The sequence below is a fragment of the Neodiprion lecontei genome, chromosome 5 (genome assembly GCF_021901455.1).
Source record: "Neodiprion lecontei isolate iyNeoLeco1 chromosome 5, iyNeoLeco1.1, whole genome shotgun sequence".
NCBI lineage: Eukaryota > Metazoa > Arthropoda > Insecta > Hymenoptera > Diprionidae > Neodiprion > Neodiprion lecontei.
The window spans coordinates 5,695,984-5,712,264 of record NC_060264.1 but is presented as its reverse complement, the minus strand read 5'-3'; the positions used below and the strand labels follow the sequence as shown (position 1 = coordinate 5,712,264).

Genomic DNA, 16,281 nt, shown 5'->3' with positions numbered 1-16,281 from the left:
GAGAAAAAAAAATAAAAAATAAAAAATTGAAACTGGAGTGAATATTAATTGCCCGCTTACCTTTTACTAAGTAAGCTGCCACAGCTGATATTTTTTCGATTATTATACAGCCGATACAAGTTGATAGGTATATTGAATATTCACAAATTATTGATTGTCGTATATTAAAAATCTTATTAGATATGTGATTGGTCCGATGTATAATGTTATATAATAATTAATCGCAATAATCAAATTTACGCGATTTTATGGCGATGTAGGTACTTAAAATATTGATAGCGTGAGAATTTATCGATTGTTTGTTTCTGACGAACAGAATTTACGATAATACTTAAAATGATTGGGCTCCGAGTTTTATTCGTCTACGCTTCAATCGTTACACGTCGATAATCGAGTTAAATGATAAGTTTCAAAAAACGATTAATCATTTCGTTTGTATCAGCCAATTTCATACGACGCGTTATAATTTATTTATTTATTTATTTATTTTTTTAATTCTATTACCGTAATTTTAATATAATATCAATATTTCGCATTCGTATTATCCGTATATATTTACAAACTTCGCGCCACCGTGTAAAACATTCTCAAAGGTTATAAATAATCGCCTAAGGAGATTTTCCTCCTCGAGGAAAAACAGCGTATAATAATGAGTCTCTTCATTCGTCGTTCGCCGAGATAAACGCACAGACGGCACAGCTTCTGCAGCTGCAGCAGCACTCTATCGTTATTTTCTACAAATGTTACAAACTTCGGCGCACATGCCATAGTACAATATTCGCGCCCGATCAGGTATAATAATAAAATGTTACATCGTTATAGAACCGTTTTTTTTTCCTTATTACGTGACGCAGAAATTAATTAATTATTCGATTGGTCCGGGCAACGATAAATGCCGCGAGAAATTTTTATTTCACATGTACGTGTATATTTTTCAATATTTTATTTACTACATCACCGTTTTTATTCATAGTGAAATAATTATATTTTCACATTTATTGTATTTCACTTCTTTCACCTGCTTCACTCACCCGAGTTGTTATATTCTCGATTATACTTAAATACGATAAACAATTCCCATGATTTTTACACCACCCCATCGATATATCTCGGCTGAATTTTCAACGGTTCTCAAACTTGGCTCATTCATTTTTTTTTTAGATTGTCACGTGCTTATTCGCAAACAGCTAACTGCGAGCTTATTAATTATACGGTACAGCTGATGCCTGGATTAAGTCGACGAGAAATTGGATTTTATGACCGTCGAGAGCAATCGTTTCGATCAAAATTTACTTGACGAACCTGACGGAATAAAGGATGACTTGTTTTTCAACCTCGTTCAAAGAACAAGGTTCGCCGTTACTAACGTTAACGTATCGAAATATTGGGAAGAAAAAAGCGTAACAATTTCACAAATATTCAGAATGAAGACTTCAAAGGAGTTGAGTTTCCAAAGTGTGAATACCTTTTGCTTTGATGCTTACGGGTTAATTGAATTTCAGACAAAACTCATGTTTCGAAATAACGATTTCTCTAAAAAAAAAGCAGCATCGTTGCATTGACGTTATTATACGAACTTTAATTTCGTTCTAGTCAAAAGTCAATCTACCAAAAATAAATTTTTCTGTTCAAAGACCCACGTACATTACAAATGTTCGTAACGTTTGGTGATAAAATTGTTGAAAAACTCAAGAAACGAATCATTAATTAATCGCGATATAACGACAAGACCGAAAGAAATTGATCACAGTAAAAATTGTAAGATTTAAACAGTGATTACATATCCGTTGGAATAAAAATAAGTCAAGCAGCGATTACGACTGAAGTTAAATCGAGTAAAATGATAAAACTGCGTGAATCATTTGGGATATTCATCACGTTAAACGGATTCGTTGATTGCGTAAAACATCAATTAGAATAGCATACGATGTTGAATACCGCGAGTCTCGTCAAACATTTCGTCAAATAACCTGAGTTATCGATGAATCGGAACATCGCCAAGCGAATTTAATACGCGAAAGTGGGATCGAGGGACGAAGAGACGTCGACGGGTTTGAATTCCGCTCAAGTAACCTGCGAAAGCTCGCCAGCGATTCGCGATGCGAAAAACCGGATCTCGATCCCGGCTCAGCCGCGGTCCGACGACGACTGTAAGGGGTGTTGGAAATCCGTTTCTCGTTTCGGCGTTAAACTGGGCATGCGTAGCGTCGCGACGCCGCAAACGTCGTCGTCGTCGACCGGCAGGTATATTCGCGCACACGTTCACCTGTCCAAGTCAGGTTTTCCACCCGGTCCCCACCCGGCAAAATTGTGATCGTTGTGTCCGGTTGAACCCTAATCTCATTTTTTAGACATCGTATATCGCGGTGCTAATGCCAGAGGGGCGTGTAATATTTTTTTTTCTTTCCCTTAGTCATTCGTTTGCTAGACTTATTTTCAGGCTAAATTTTGAAAAAAAAGAAAACCTATACGCCCTTTTGGCTTCGAATTTTATTTATTTTATTTCAACATTTGGCTTGAAAATAACTCTGCGGAACGATTCGCTGAGAGAAATATCATAGGTAAAGAGTATCCCAGAGTTTTTTTCAAGTTATTTGAATCGACATCTCCGTCTCTGCGCAATGATTTAAGGGTAAAATACGTAAGGGTTAAAATACGTTCAGAAGTGAGGCCGGCATGCGATTTGCGGTTTTTCTGTAATCGTTCACCTCGTTAGTTAAACTTTTTGCGTCTTTCACGCAGTTTCGTCGTGTTGCTTTTACTCACTTTAACCCCATTATCCCTTTTTCGCGTATTTCGATAACTGCTTCGGTACTTTTTTCTTCATCTCACAATTAGAAAAAGAGAGAATAATTATCGATTTCTTTACGGATTGTTCATAAAATTTTTTGTAAGATACGTGCTCATGTTTATAAGGAAATATTCAGGGGTGGGGATAAAAATATAAAAAGATCGAAAAACAGAAGCAGGCTCGGGTTACAGTAGCGAATTTTTGCGGTCAAGAATATCTGCTTCATAAAATTTATGAATGTGTGAAAAGAGGCAATATGCAAATAAAAACAAAATGAAAAAACGTAAGAATTTCTTAGAATTGTTGGTTTGGTTTTCTATACGTTATCATTTTGCATTTAAACATTTTTATACGTCACACTGCGACCACCTGTACTTTTAAGAGTTTTATGAAACGCGTTTTCTCATATTTGAAAATTCGATACTGTGACTTTTCTACTATTTCTTCTCTCGCAATTTTCGTCACCACCACCTCGAAGATATTATTTCAGTTTATACTTTCGTCCACAGTATTTTGCATATAAATATTGTACAAATATTTAATATGTAAAATAAATTTTCAATACAATCTGTAATTCTGTCGGAAAAAAAGAAATTAAAAACGATAAAAATAAAAAATGTATAAATGGATGAAAACTTCGTAAAACCTTTTATACCGAAATAAAAATCTAAAGGATTCATTGAATTGATTATATACAAATACAGGGATCAAATATCGTGAAAGAAATGTTATTTATTTAATTTAAATCAACGATCTTTAAATCAAGAAAAAAGTGACTCGACTATGAATTCGAGTTCTTGAATGATATCGAATTCACCGTACGTATCAACTTGACACTCGTATCGCCGTATCTGGTAAATTGAACTCGAACTTATTTTTGCAGATAATTTATAAAGCGGCAGAAGGCAATTTTCAACGATATCTAATTTAGTTCGTCATCGCCAGGTTTCTTCGTTCAACCCTCTTCCGGTTCTGAATGTCCGGCGTTACGCAAGATTTCCCAGGTTATACTACGTATATATATATATATATATATATATGTATATATAGCGAATCTTGGCAGCTGGATAATTGCCAACAGCTGTAGAGTTCCAACTTGATTGGCGATAAAACCGCGACCTTTCCCCTTTCTTCGTCCACACGCCGTTAACAAACTTTCCTTTTTTCTTCCTCAACTGCGTTTTATTTCGCCGTTAATACACCCCTCAATCAATCGCGTCAAGGGTTTACACCACTTGACCACTGAGCACTTTATTCCTCCATGTATACACAACATCCACGCATGCATATATATATATATATATATATATATATTATATATATGTATAAACACATACACACACATATCGGATTTTATCCGAATCCCGACTCAAGTGGGGTAATCATTGCTGTTTTATCCCATTAACGGTGTATAAACGGGAAATTCGAACGCGATGATTGTTCCGTTGTAAATTACAATTGCGAGAAAATCTTTCGAATTGGGGCGGGGTTCAAGTTCCGAATTTGAAAAGGAAATGAAACTTTGAAGAATCAACAAAGTCTCGAATTGCCGGAGGCCCGAGGACTCAAAGTTCCGAAAATTCAAGTTCCTATAGAGCAAAGTTCAAAAAAATAAAGTTTCGATGGAGTAAAATTTCAAAAATTAAAACATGCTCACACAGCGTAGTTTACTTAACGAGTGGGTGTAAAAAATGAGAAAAACCGAAAGTCCGAATGACCAGGATTCGAAGGGTAAAAATACGAAAAATCCACATCAAAGAAAGATCAAAGTGGTGAAATTTCTCCAAGTCAGAAATTCACGGAACTGAAAATCTTCGATCCTTCGGAACTTTGATGTTTCAGGGTTTCAAATTTCCTCGTTTTCGCATTTTCGAAACTTCGATTTTTCGTCAAGGTTTGATTTCTTGACTTTAAGTTTCACCGCCAAAAAACACCTAATTCGGGGCTTTCGGAATTTCTCAAATTCGGAACATCAACCCTGCCCCTTCAAACTCTACGTAGAATTTGCTAATTTTCACCTAAAATTCGGTCTCGTTACAGAGGCAGAAATCTTCGAGATCGAGGGGTTTGGTGTAATTAGGGTTTGACAGACGCGTCAGTTGACGGCACGCTTTGAATCCCTTGAGGATATTCCAGAACATCTGACTAATCCGAAACGCGTATAACGGCTGAACCATCCCAGATATATTGTCTGTTAAGCCTCGGCGGGATCACTGGGACCTAATATCAAGAGTTATATTAAGCTGAAAGATTTGAGGAGGTCGCTTTCCGAGGGACGAATTACAGTCAACGTCCTTAGAATTTGTGCGAGGAAAAAAATTTCGCGCGAGCCGCTTGGCATATTCAAAAGAAAAAAAAAAAACCATTTAAAACGACAGCTCGTAACGACAACTTTAATATAATTTCTCGTCAAGAAATACCTTATTATACATTTTAATTTTCTGCGTTATTATTGACATGTATTGTGCATAAAATATATGAGATTCGAGCAACTGGCAAAATGAATTAACGATTATTATTATAAACTAAGAAAAGTCTTGGACAATATTAAAATCGTATAACTAAATATACACTTACGCGGAGTTTCAATTAAACTTGCCGTCGCAAAGGTTAGGCGCAAATTCGCAGAAGAGAGAGAGAGAGAGAGAGAGAGAGAAACTTTATTCACGCGTAACGATTTTTCACGTGTCTATATATTGTATATCTTATCCAGGGACAAAGCAGCTGTGTTACACTTTCGATGTGTATTGTATAGAAGTATTTACGCTGATATTTCAGATGTGCGAAGTTTTTTCGCTTCGTATATTAATATACCGGATGGGATAAAAGATTAAGCAGCAAATTTTTCTTCTACCTCCGTTTTCCGAATATTTATTAACCGCATTTATCACGATTTTCGGAATCTCTTTGTTCGACGAAAATTTATTAAACAGTTTAATTTGACGAAAATTATGCCTTGAACTTGGAATAATGTGCGGAATAAAACAAATCACGAAATATTAATCACTTGGAAAGAGAAAGGAGATGAAAAATTCCCGTTTCCTTGTCTTTGTTTCGTCTTCTTCTTGGCAAAATAGCTGATATAAATCATCGAGGAATTATAATTGAAAAAAAAATAAAGGGGAAAAGAATGAAAAAATGAGAGCTTTTACAGCGGATATTTAAATGTTCCAAGTACGAAAAGCATTGAATAAGAAATTAAAGGAATCTCGGATGAACGTCTTTTGCAATTCTTACTTTTCCTCGATAATGGAATCTCTTCAAACTCTGGTAAGTAACAAGCCTTTTGATTTTTTGATAAAGGTATAAAAAATTGACAAGATACAAAAAATATCAAATCCGTCTGCAGTAGCGTACCCAAAACCTTAAATCCAGTGAAAACTAGAAAACTGTAAATACTTTTGTGTTTCCGCCGATTTTCTCAACTTTTCTCAATCAACCCTCCACAAGCACCGCAATCATGAGCTCTGTAATTTCCCAAAGTTTGAAGAAATTTCCTATTTTCTCAGGAGAAGAAAGAAACGTAAAATCAGGGTGGGCGCAAGTGTTTTGGAAAAAAATTCCATGAAATTTCCAGTTCTTCCAGAACCTAAAACCTAATTTCCCTGACATTTTCCCAGTTCTAGTATCTTACTAAAACTTAAATCGTTCAGCTTATTAACTCTGTATTCGTTTCAAATTCGATTCGAATTGAAGAAAGATATAATTAACGAGATACAAAAATGGCAGATTAAGCCAATTTGTTTTAGTGAACTTAAAAAGTGAACTTGATACTTCAAAAAATCATTTCCAATTCCCATGATGGAAAACTCATATTTTCACTTTCTTCCGTCACCAACGGATTAAAAATCCCCCGACAATTCGAGATTTTTCACGACCTCTTTTAAACACCCTGACATTTCCAGCTTTTCCATGTTTTCTATGTGTGTGGCCGGCCTGAAAAATACGATTTTCCACATTTGACGGATGATAAAAAAAAAAAAAAAAAAACATTCGTCGTCGCGTGTACAAGAAAATAAAAACAATAAATTTGGCTACGCGTCGTTTTTACGATCTCAGAAGGTGGGTGTGTTACACGTACCAGCCTCCTGCGGGATGAGGGACCAAAATCGCCCTCACCGTAGTACGTACGTCGAAATACAAGAGGAATCCTGGGGGTAGAGAAACGTCGAGCGGGATACGAAGTTCGAGTATGAAAAGATAAATTACGGTTTACAGCACCTAAATTCCTCCCTTCTCTTTATTACTGCCGGGAATAAAATGAAGAGAGACGAATGGTATAAAAATAAAAATAAAAATGAAAATAAATAAATAACAAGAAAAAAAAATACAAAAAAAGAAAAAAAAGAAAAAGCAGAGGACGGACGAGCGGAGCGTAAATAAATTTAGGATTTTTGTCAAGACTTTACGGTCAACGACAGCTGTGCCCCTGAAGTCACGTATGCAGAGGTTTGAACGTGCGAACTCAAAGAAAGCGTGTCACGCTTTGGATAAAAAGAATGATAACATTTTTTATAACGAATTTCAAACGATTACAGCATTTTTATTTCTTCTCCGAAAAAAGAAATGAAAGAAAATCGTAATTCAAAATATATATATTGGGTTGAAATTGTACATATTGTTTTCCACGTGAATCAGAGAAGGAAAAGCGTTCGAAAAATCTACGGTAATGTTACTTATGCCTATGATAGTTGCAACGTTGATAAAAAAAAAAAAAACCCTACGATTTGACGGATACAAAAATTGAAGGGATTTGAATAACACATTGCAAGCGAAGATATCAACAATTGGAGAAAAGATTTTTTATAATTGGAAAATTGAAAATGATAAAAACCGCGATCTTGTTCATCCGATTTCAACGGTTTTTGATAATTTTTCTCTATGACCTGTAAAGCTTCCCAAAAAGTTTCGTAAAAATGTTCAAGATATTTAACATGAAAATTCAATTTTTTACTCTCTGACTAACCGTCCGTTGTACCGTCTTAAACAAATCTATTTTCATCCATTCCGGAAGTAACTGATCGTAACAAAATTCTCAGGCCAATCTCTGCAAATATCAACGGCGAAGAAAACAATCCCGGTAACATTAGAATCTACTCAAAGACGGAGAAGCTAACGTTTAGCCAATTGATTGAACCAATCAGGAAACTCGCTGCACCGAAGGTTGAAATCGAAGCTTATACTTGCCCGAGATGCATATCGCTTACTCGACGTATACGTATATAGGTATACGTATAATCATCAATATTCCCCAGATACGCGAGCTCCGAGACAAGATTTACTCGTTATATATAATATTAAACGTTCCCCCGCAGCGTTTCAGGATCTGATTCATGGAATAAATCTCTCGGGAAGTAAAATTTTTAAGTTAATTCAAGATTGATTTGAGGTTTCAACGTCTGTTTGTGCCGTCGTTTCGGCACTTATCCTTTTATCCATGTTAATCGCTCGAGAATTAAAATTGAAAGACGATGGTTCACCGAATTTTCTAATGTCATAAAAATTTTTTTATTTATCGTACGGTATTTTTATTTATTTCATTTATTTCCTTCTTTTTCGGAATAATAATTGCCGAAACGCTGCTAAATACGAGCAGTCAATGCAAGAATCGCGTCGTAAATGAAAAGCTGCATACATTTGTACAGAAATCTATAACAACGTTGCGGAACCGAAACCTTTATCAAGTTAAAATCGATCGCCCTCATTAAGTCCGTGTATGTTCCACGGAACACCAAGTTGCGAATTTGTGTGCGTGTGTGAACAAGCTTCGAATAACACATCCTACGCACCGATGATAGTAACATTTCTAGCTGTATGCGTACGCGGAACGATAGTAAATGTTTGTGAACCAATCAATTACACAACTCACGGTCCCTCAGTCGCACTCGCTTCTTCAATTAAGTTAGATTGATTGGTGCAGGATAACGAGCGTCGACAAATGTGTGCGTTTGTGTCTACCAACAACGACGAAGCGACGTATCTAATGGGAGATTTTCTAATGCCATTTCGCCCGTAACGCGCATCGACAACTCACATTTCGAATAACAATATTCGATTCAAAACCGTGTACGGAATGAAGTTTCAACGATCAAAGTCAATCGAATAACGACTCGTTAGGAATGTTGCGGTTGGCTGAAGATCGACACATTTGATTAATAATTCTGTTGCACGTTGCGTGTTTGTCAAATTATCGTATTCGTGATCTTTTAAAGAATAATTACAAGCAAAAGCATCGATGCTTTCTTTAAAATCGCATCAAATTTGTTAAAAATCTACTTTACTTCTTAGATTTTACTTTACGATCAATCATTTTATTCGGAAAACTATTTTCTACCAACTCGTTGAAACAGATTTCCGTTTTTTTCAGTAGACTACTCAATAATGCTAGTTATTGGTTGTAAGATAAAATATTTAGCGATGCCAGCATGCCGTTTAAAATGAAAAAAAAAAAAAACAACAAGCGTGTAAAAAATAGTCTTCTCAATAAAATGAGAAATCGAAGAGTGAAATCGAATGAATCCAATAAATTTCCAACAATACCGTAACGATTTGAAACTAATCCTTGATATCCCAAACTTTTGTTTATAATTCAAGTATTTACAGTTTTTATACATACTCAATGACGAGATATCTTTGCAGCTAACGAATATAATAATTTCATAGATACTCGATTTGCGAATGTCTCGTAAGAAAATTGACAAAAATTGCACAGCTTTTCGTTTATCAATTTAAATTTGCACAGATGCAAGAATCGATTACAACACACGTACCTTGCAATACGTAATATCGAATTCATGTTCAGGATCAAGTTTGAGGCGGTGGAACGAATCGCCTCAATCCGACCGGTCGTAACTGCACATACTGCGGGAGTGCGAAAAAGGATGAATGCAGTAAAAAAAAAAAAAGAAAAAAAAGGACTTGCGGTGGACCAAAGCCTCAAGGATATCCAGGTGGACAGGCAGCAGAGCCCGCTCTTGTCCATTTCGTATTATATTGTACAGAAGCGAGACTTGTGTATCCGCACAACGTATATTTCGTATATTTGAGGAGGTTAAATTGCGTAATAGAGTAAAAAATTAATACTTGTTCGATTATTTTATTACAAGACGGTCGTACGTCAATTGATTGTCAAGTTATTACTCGTTCATAAGTTACAGGATTTTCTTTGGTATGGTGGTAAAAAAAAAAAAGACAAGTTAAAATTATGAACAAGAGATTTGACATCGATTTTGTTGATTCTGAAACGCTTTGAAGCGGTGAAATAATTGAGCAGATAATTTATTTTCTCATCGTGCTAGTAACGTTGAATATATTATTTATCAACGTTGAATATTTCATATTGATGTTGATCAAAAAATAACATTGCTGAATTTATCGTTCAGCGAAACGTAAAAAAATTTCATTTAGTGTGTTTTTCAAACAAACAGTTTTCGAATACGAAACGATTAATCGTTGAGTATAATTCAACAATTTTAACAAATTTTCTCATAGTTTTTTAATACAGTTTGATTTAAAAAATGGATATCAAAGCTCTTGTTCGTTATTTTGATGTCTTTTTTTCTCACATTTCAAGGGCAAACATTCTTCTCGATCACGCGAACAGGAAACCCGTAAACGTTCATGGCGAGAACAAGTTGGAATTGAATTGCGGGTTCCAACCGACCTTCGTTTACCGGTTTGCAGATTACAGTCAAGGTCAGGAGATGATTTCAGGGTAGAAGAGGAAAAAGAGAATAGGGGGAAGAAAAACTCGATAAATCCTTTGTTACCGCGGGGATGAAAATCTCCTCCTTTTGTTTCACTTCTTTTTCCCCGTTCGCCTGGCATTAAACAGTTTAATTTCACGTTATGTATTTTTTAATGTGGGTTTTATTTTTTTGTCCCCCAACGCTGAGAAAATATGCGTTGAATTTATTAATTTTTTTTCTTCGTTTTTTCATACAAATTCAAACTCAAACATTTTTGTCTCTCTGGTAAGATTTCCGAGCATTTCTAATTGTGTATTTGAATCTCGCAATTTTCACGATAAATTTCAAACATTTGGTCCGTTTATTTTCGATTCCCGTTTTCGCCAAACTTGTTACTATATATATATACGCGAGTCACGAGTGATGCTTATACGAACAATCTAATTCTATTTATAAAACATTCGGAAAATATTGCCGAGATTTTTGGCACTCTGTTAAAGACGTTAGAATTCCTGGCCAAATTAATAACGCAGGTCGAAGAGAAACTAGGATTGAGTTAAGAGGCCTGAACCAACTCGGTGTACGAAATTCAAGGGATATCCTCTCGGTGCTTGAGCCAAGAGCTTTGCCGAGCTTTAGACGTAAACACGTATGGAATTGAATTGACGGATTTTCGTGTTATTTCGTGTATAGTATACGTAGCTGAGCACAAGATGCCGAGGGTAGAAAATCGGGGGCGATACATCTTCGTATAAACATATGTGTATCCATGCATAGGTGTGTGAAAGCATGAGATGATCCGCAAAATCGATCGCGCCTCTCAATATCCACGATAACGTAGGTTTACACAAAATTTTACATATCATGTGTTGAAAGTGTAAACAGTGTTACGATTCTTCTCGGAGAAAGAAGAAAGCCTGTTTTCTTATCTCCGATTATAGAAAGTCGAAGGATTGTTCCGTTGTTTGTCTTTTTTGTTTTCACCCTGATCGTATATTACGGACATGTGTAATTCTTCCGATCAATTTTACCAATCATCGTCTACGAAAAAATCGTTGGGACGTTTTCGGCTACTTCCAAGGTAGCATGCAACATTGAATTCCACTAATAACGCGGAAATAACTAACGGCAAAGGTTGCTAAGAAAATTCCGAATCATTTAACTCGGGATAGAATCGCTCGATGAAACGTATTAATTATACCGGAAAAGAAAGGAATGGAATAAAAAAAGTTGGGTAACGTTGCGATTTTTGATCCGATCAGCAATGGCTAAGGAAAAACTTTGAAAACGGAGTAAGTTTAACCCAAATTTCTGCACAAAGCAGCAGAAAGTTTTAGCTTTGATCAAAAGTTTCTCGAACTCGTATTGAAAGAATATATATTAGGAAAAAAAAAAAAAAAAGGAAAGGAACAGGGCAAATAGCCTTTTAATACGTGCAATTACACTATTTGAGGGTGGCTTTAATGGGTTTGACTGAAAAGCTGTTGAAATTACGGGGTGTATTAGTGCAGTAATAGGCACTCAATAACGTCGGACAATAGATTCCTTTGGAATTGATCGCGGTTTAATAACCGTTCTCTTCTAAAATGTATAAATCAGAGGACTTGTGGCGAGGGGTTTGAAATTTCTCCGATCCTCGCCCCTCTCTTTAATCGGAGTGCCACGATTTTTTGGGGTGGAACATTGACTTATTCATCGGGTTTTGAGCAGTCTCTGAGCCGTCCCTCTTATCCCCGCAGTAAACGATATAGAAACATTTTATTTTCATTTCACAAGCAATTACGAGACAGTCAAATTTGCGTACCACTCAAGTTTTGTTGCAGATTGTTTTAAATATAATCCATATTCATCTGGTGAAAAAAATTTCACACACATACACACATACAGAATAAAATCACCTGGAATAAAGGAGACAAAATATTCGGTGTCCTCAGATCTAGTTTAAATCCGTTAAAAACAGGATTCTTGGCACACGAAGGAAAATTTCAAGCACGGATACAATCAGTTGATAGCGTCAAAATTCATTGTCTTGACCGACTCGTTTTAGTAACAAAATTCATTGTGGAATGCGATAAAGTAGTAATTTTTGAAAACTCACCAGCCTGCGATTCCGTTTGGTTGAATCTCTTGGAGGAAAATTCCCAGCTCGCCTTTGTCCTTGCTGCGAAGTCCTACAACGCTAAATCCCAGACTTGTACCCTCGGGTTTGTACAGCTGAAGCGTGCGGAAGAGATTGAAATAATAAATTAGCAAACTCAATAACTCTACGGACTACAACAAATTTTTTCGAAGAATTATAAACAGTGTTAAACTTCTCTACTATCTATTCTTTTTCTCGATATCTTGGCAGTTTGAAAGAACCCAAACTCTATAAAAGATTCTTTATCAACCAAATTCAATAAGAACGACGATTCGATAAGGTACTCTACCTGCACTGTGTATATCTGACGTCCCTTAGATGCGGCCTCGATAACCTTTTGAAATTCCTTGGCGTAAGTCGGAGTTGTTATCGGAGGCATGCTGAGATCCTCCGAAGCCAAGCTAGGACTGGTCACCTGGAATATCGAAAGAGACTAAATGTAAACGAGGCTTAGAGCGAGGAACGTCCGAGCCGTTGAGAAAACATTCATCGGTTTCGTTGCTTACCTGCGCACTGGTATCCTCGCTACTGCTATGAACGAGTCGAGCGACGGGAACTCTCTGATCGTCCAGTTCGCTGCCGTCCTGATAAATGTCTTGGTACATGTTGGGGCCCAGCGGCTGTGCCGGTGTGCTGGGCAGCGAGAGCTCCAGCTGTCCTCCAAGATTGATGTCAAAGTCACCAGGCAGTATGGAGGGGTGGTGGCCGAGCTGGGCGTTCAAGTCGGTCAGCGAATCCTGGATGGTAACTATGCTCCGAAATACTGGATCCTCCAGCAGCGATATCAATGCCTCCAAATCGTCGCTTGTGTGCAGTTGAAGCTTTGGATCGTCGCATGATTTCACTCGCTCTTGAACTTGCTCCAGTAACAGGAGCGCCGCCGATATATCTTGACAAATGAAAAATATTTTTCTGCTATTAAATTATGAATCGTAGCTGTAACGAGATTTTTGACGAACTGTCGGACAAGGAAAAAGTCAGGCTTGATATTTATAGAAGATATTGAAGAACGGAACATCAAAATTTATAGATTATCTATCGATTATTTAACACAATCAACAAAGGATAATTTGTGAAACATATGTGTGTAAATATAATCAACCAGTAATGAATAAAATGCAACTCAATAAATGCTAATGGACAGTTTATTACGTAGCATTTGGAATATAGACTGCAAATTTTAAACATCTACATCAGCTTTTATAAAACGACACTTAACTCAAAGTCGAGGTCGTCGTGAAGCAATCAGATTCTTGTACAGAATTCTGATGCGAGTCATTTGTTGAAATGCTCAAGTTTGAATGCAAGTAGAGTAAGGATATTTCCGTCTGTGAAATCATGAGCTTACAACCGGAACATCAAGAAACGGTTGTAAAAATTAAAAGATATTAAATCTCAGAAGTGAGTTTTATTTGGCTGCAAAACTTGACTACACTCACCTGTATTCAATGGCATCTCTTAGTCGTTCTTCAGCTACGCTGAGACTGTGTAAACCTGAGAAGCTCTCTGTAGTTTGGTATCTGAAACGAGAGAGTGAAAAAATAAGTGAAGAGTTAAAGATGTAAGAAGGACTGTGCAGCAACTCGAGAGAGAAATTTGAGTCGATTTTTGCAACATTATTTTAAAATGAACAGTCTCGTTTGTAGAACACGTCTCAGACCTAACCTCAAAACGGAGAAACAGCCCTCGCAGCTCGATCGATTTTCTAAAAATCAGCTCTCTGGCAGCTGAAATTGTTTACGCATACCTTTTGAGGAGTTGCGAAATTGTCGACTCGGCTCTCGGTGAATTTTCGCAACGGCGGAAGGCCCAGGAAATCGATAATCACTCGAATGGAAGGAATTTTAGCGCTGTGTTAGCAGAGGTGTTTGTCTGTTGTTACGAGTATCAAGTATTTAAGCCCGGAGAAAAATTCACTCGACGGTCAGACGCGGTGATGAAGAAGCTTCAACGCTGGGCGAGACGCGACGAGAGGAACAAATCGTGACCATGTAACGAGGAAAATGTTTCACCTTGCTTACTGATCAGCGACGAGGTTGTTGTTTTGATCGACGGCACAATTCTGACACTTCGTAGTTACTCGCCTCTTTCGCAGCTGCTGCCTCTGCTGATTGCTCGAATGTAAACTCTCGGCCAATCGGCGCAAACGGCTCGTCACGTGACACAAGGGATACAACATGGTCGATCACGTGACTTTATGACCGCCGAATTCAAATCTGATTTCCAGGCTAAAATTTGCTTCACGCTGTTTTACACTCACCGTTAGGGGGGTGGGGGTGCAGCTAGGATAATCTGAAACCATACCTATTTTGAGGAGTTTTTTTTTTTTCAAGAAAGTGAAATCACTCAGAGCAATATGAGTTTAAGGGCTTTATCATTTATAATTTCAGAAACATTTTAGAAGTTCTTCAATCAAATTTAGAAAAAGATGGTGGCATGGCGCATTTAAGTCCTTAAACTCAAATTGCTCTAAGTGTTTTCAATTTATGTGAAAAAAAAAAACTCCGAAATATAGGTACGATTTTAGATCATCCTACCTGTACTTCGCTCTTAAACTTTCAGTGAAATAAACAATGTCAATTTGCAACTTTCTCGCAGATTTTTGTTGCGCAGGATTCAAATCTGGCTATAATATGTTCACAATTTACTTAATTTTCCGGAAAATTGAGATTCAGATCCTAAAAACTTGTTTCTGCAGACTTCAATATATAAGCAACGAACGGTCTTTAATGATCGGACAGTTTTTTGGTCAACTATGAAGACAATGATTTAGATTTTTGAATTAAGTGCCCGCACATACCCGAGCTTCATTTCCCACAAAACGAATAACGAGGATTCAACTTTCAATCTGTTTTGCGGTCTGGTAATTGTAGCTCTGCTGGAATTTAGCGTAATTCATTACCATTTGAATGAAATCAGGTTTACGCATCATCAAATCGTACCGTGCGTATGGCGTATACGTCAACCTGATGCAACGGATTTTTATACTCTCTCACGTGAAATGGCCCTTCCCATCCGAACGCATCTATTTTCAACGGTAATTAATAACCCATACAAAATGAGACCCATCGTTTAAGCGAGAAAAACGGTTTCGAACAAAAAGGAACATAATTTGTCTGTATGATGAAATTATTCGTCGTAATGCTTTTTATGCCATCGATGAGAATTTCGTGAAAGTGCATCAGGTAATTTGACGATGCGAATTTTCCCATGCGATTTTAAAACTGACGAAATCAGCATTGCGAAAATCACTATCTCCAATTCCATCCCATGTGTTTTACAACTTCCTGTGCGTCTCGTGATCTCGCACAATGTTACAAAATACAGCCAGACGTGGCATTCGACCCAGGTAGAAAAAAGGAATAAAAAATTTCGCAGAGAGTGAATTTTCATTACTCAATCCTTCATATATATACAATGTCCTCTCGGTTCTCGTTATTAAAGCAGGTGGCAATGAAAAAATGCTAAACAGTATTCATTATGTCGAAAAGCGGGGATGGACAAAAGATAGTCTGGTTATAAAAAGAAAATGAAAGTAAAAAAAACATCCAAATGACTAAACGTATAGGCTATCGAACTGCGAATTTCACACACAAAGGTTTTCACCGCTGAACAGGCATGAAAACATGTGGCAATTTGTATGGCAAAAATTCTCGCGTGTA

At 36.8% G+C, this 16,281-nt stretch overlaps 1 protein-coding gene across 7 annotated transcripts in view; it reads right to left on the bottom strand.

Annotated features, from left to right (window-relative positions):
* Positions 1-14,729, bottom strand: part of LOC107217340 — a 166,356-nt gene extending 151,627 nt beyond the window's left edge. For 5 of the 7 annotated variants that reach the window (XM_015654838.2, XM_046741887.1, XM_015654839.2 and 2 more), the window contains exons 1-5: positions 14,367-14,686; positions 14,059-14,139; positions 13,126-13,508; positions 12,909-13,034; positions 12,578-12,693 (exon numbers count right to left, since the gene is read on the bottom strand). In XM_015654838.2, the coding sequence (XP_015510324.2) occupies positions 12,578-12,693; positions 12,909-13,034; positions 13,126-13,508; positions 14,059-14,074 (641 nt within the window). In that variant the 5' untranslated portion in view covers positions 14,075-14,139; positions 14,367-14,686. Of the gene's footprint in view, positions 1-12,577; positions 12,694-12,908; positions 13,035-13,125; positions 13,509-14,058; positions 14,140-14,366 lie in introns of all 7 variants that reach the window. The other 2 variants (XM_046741888.1, XM_046741890.1) reach the window with 2 other exon arrangements.
* Positions 14,730-16,281: the final 1,552 nt, after the last annotated feature.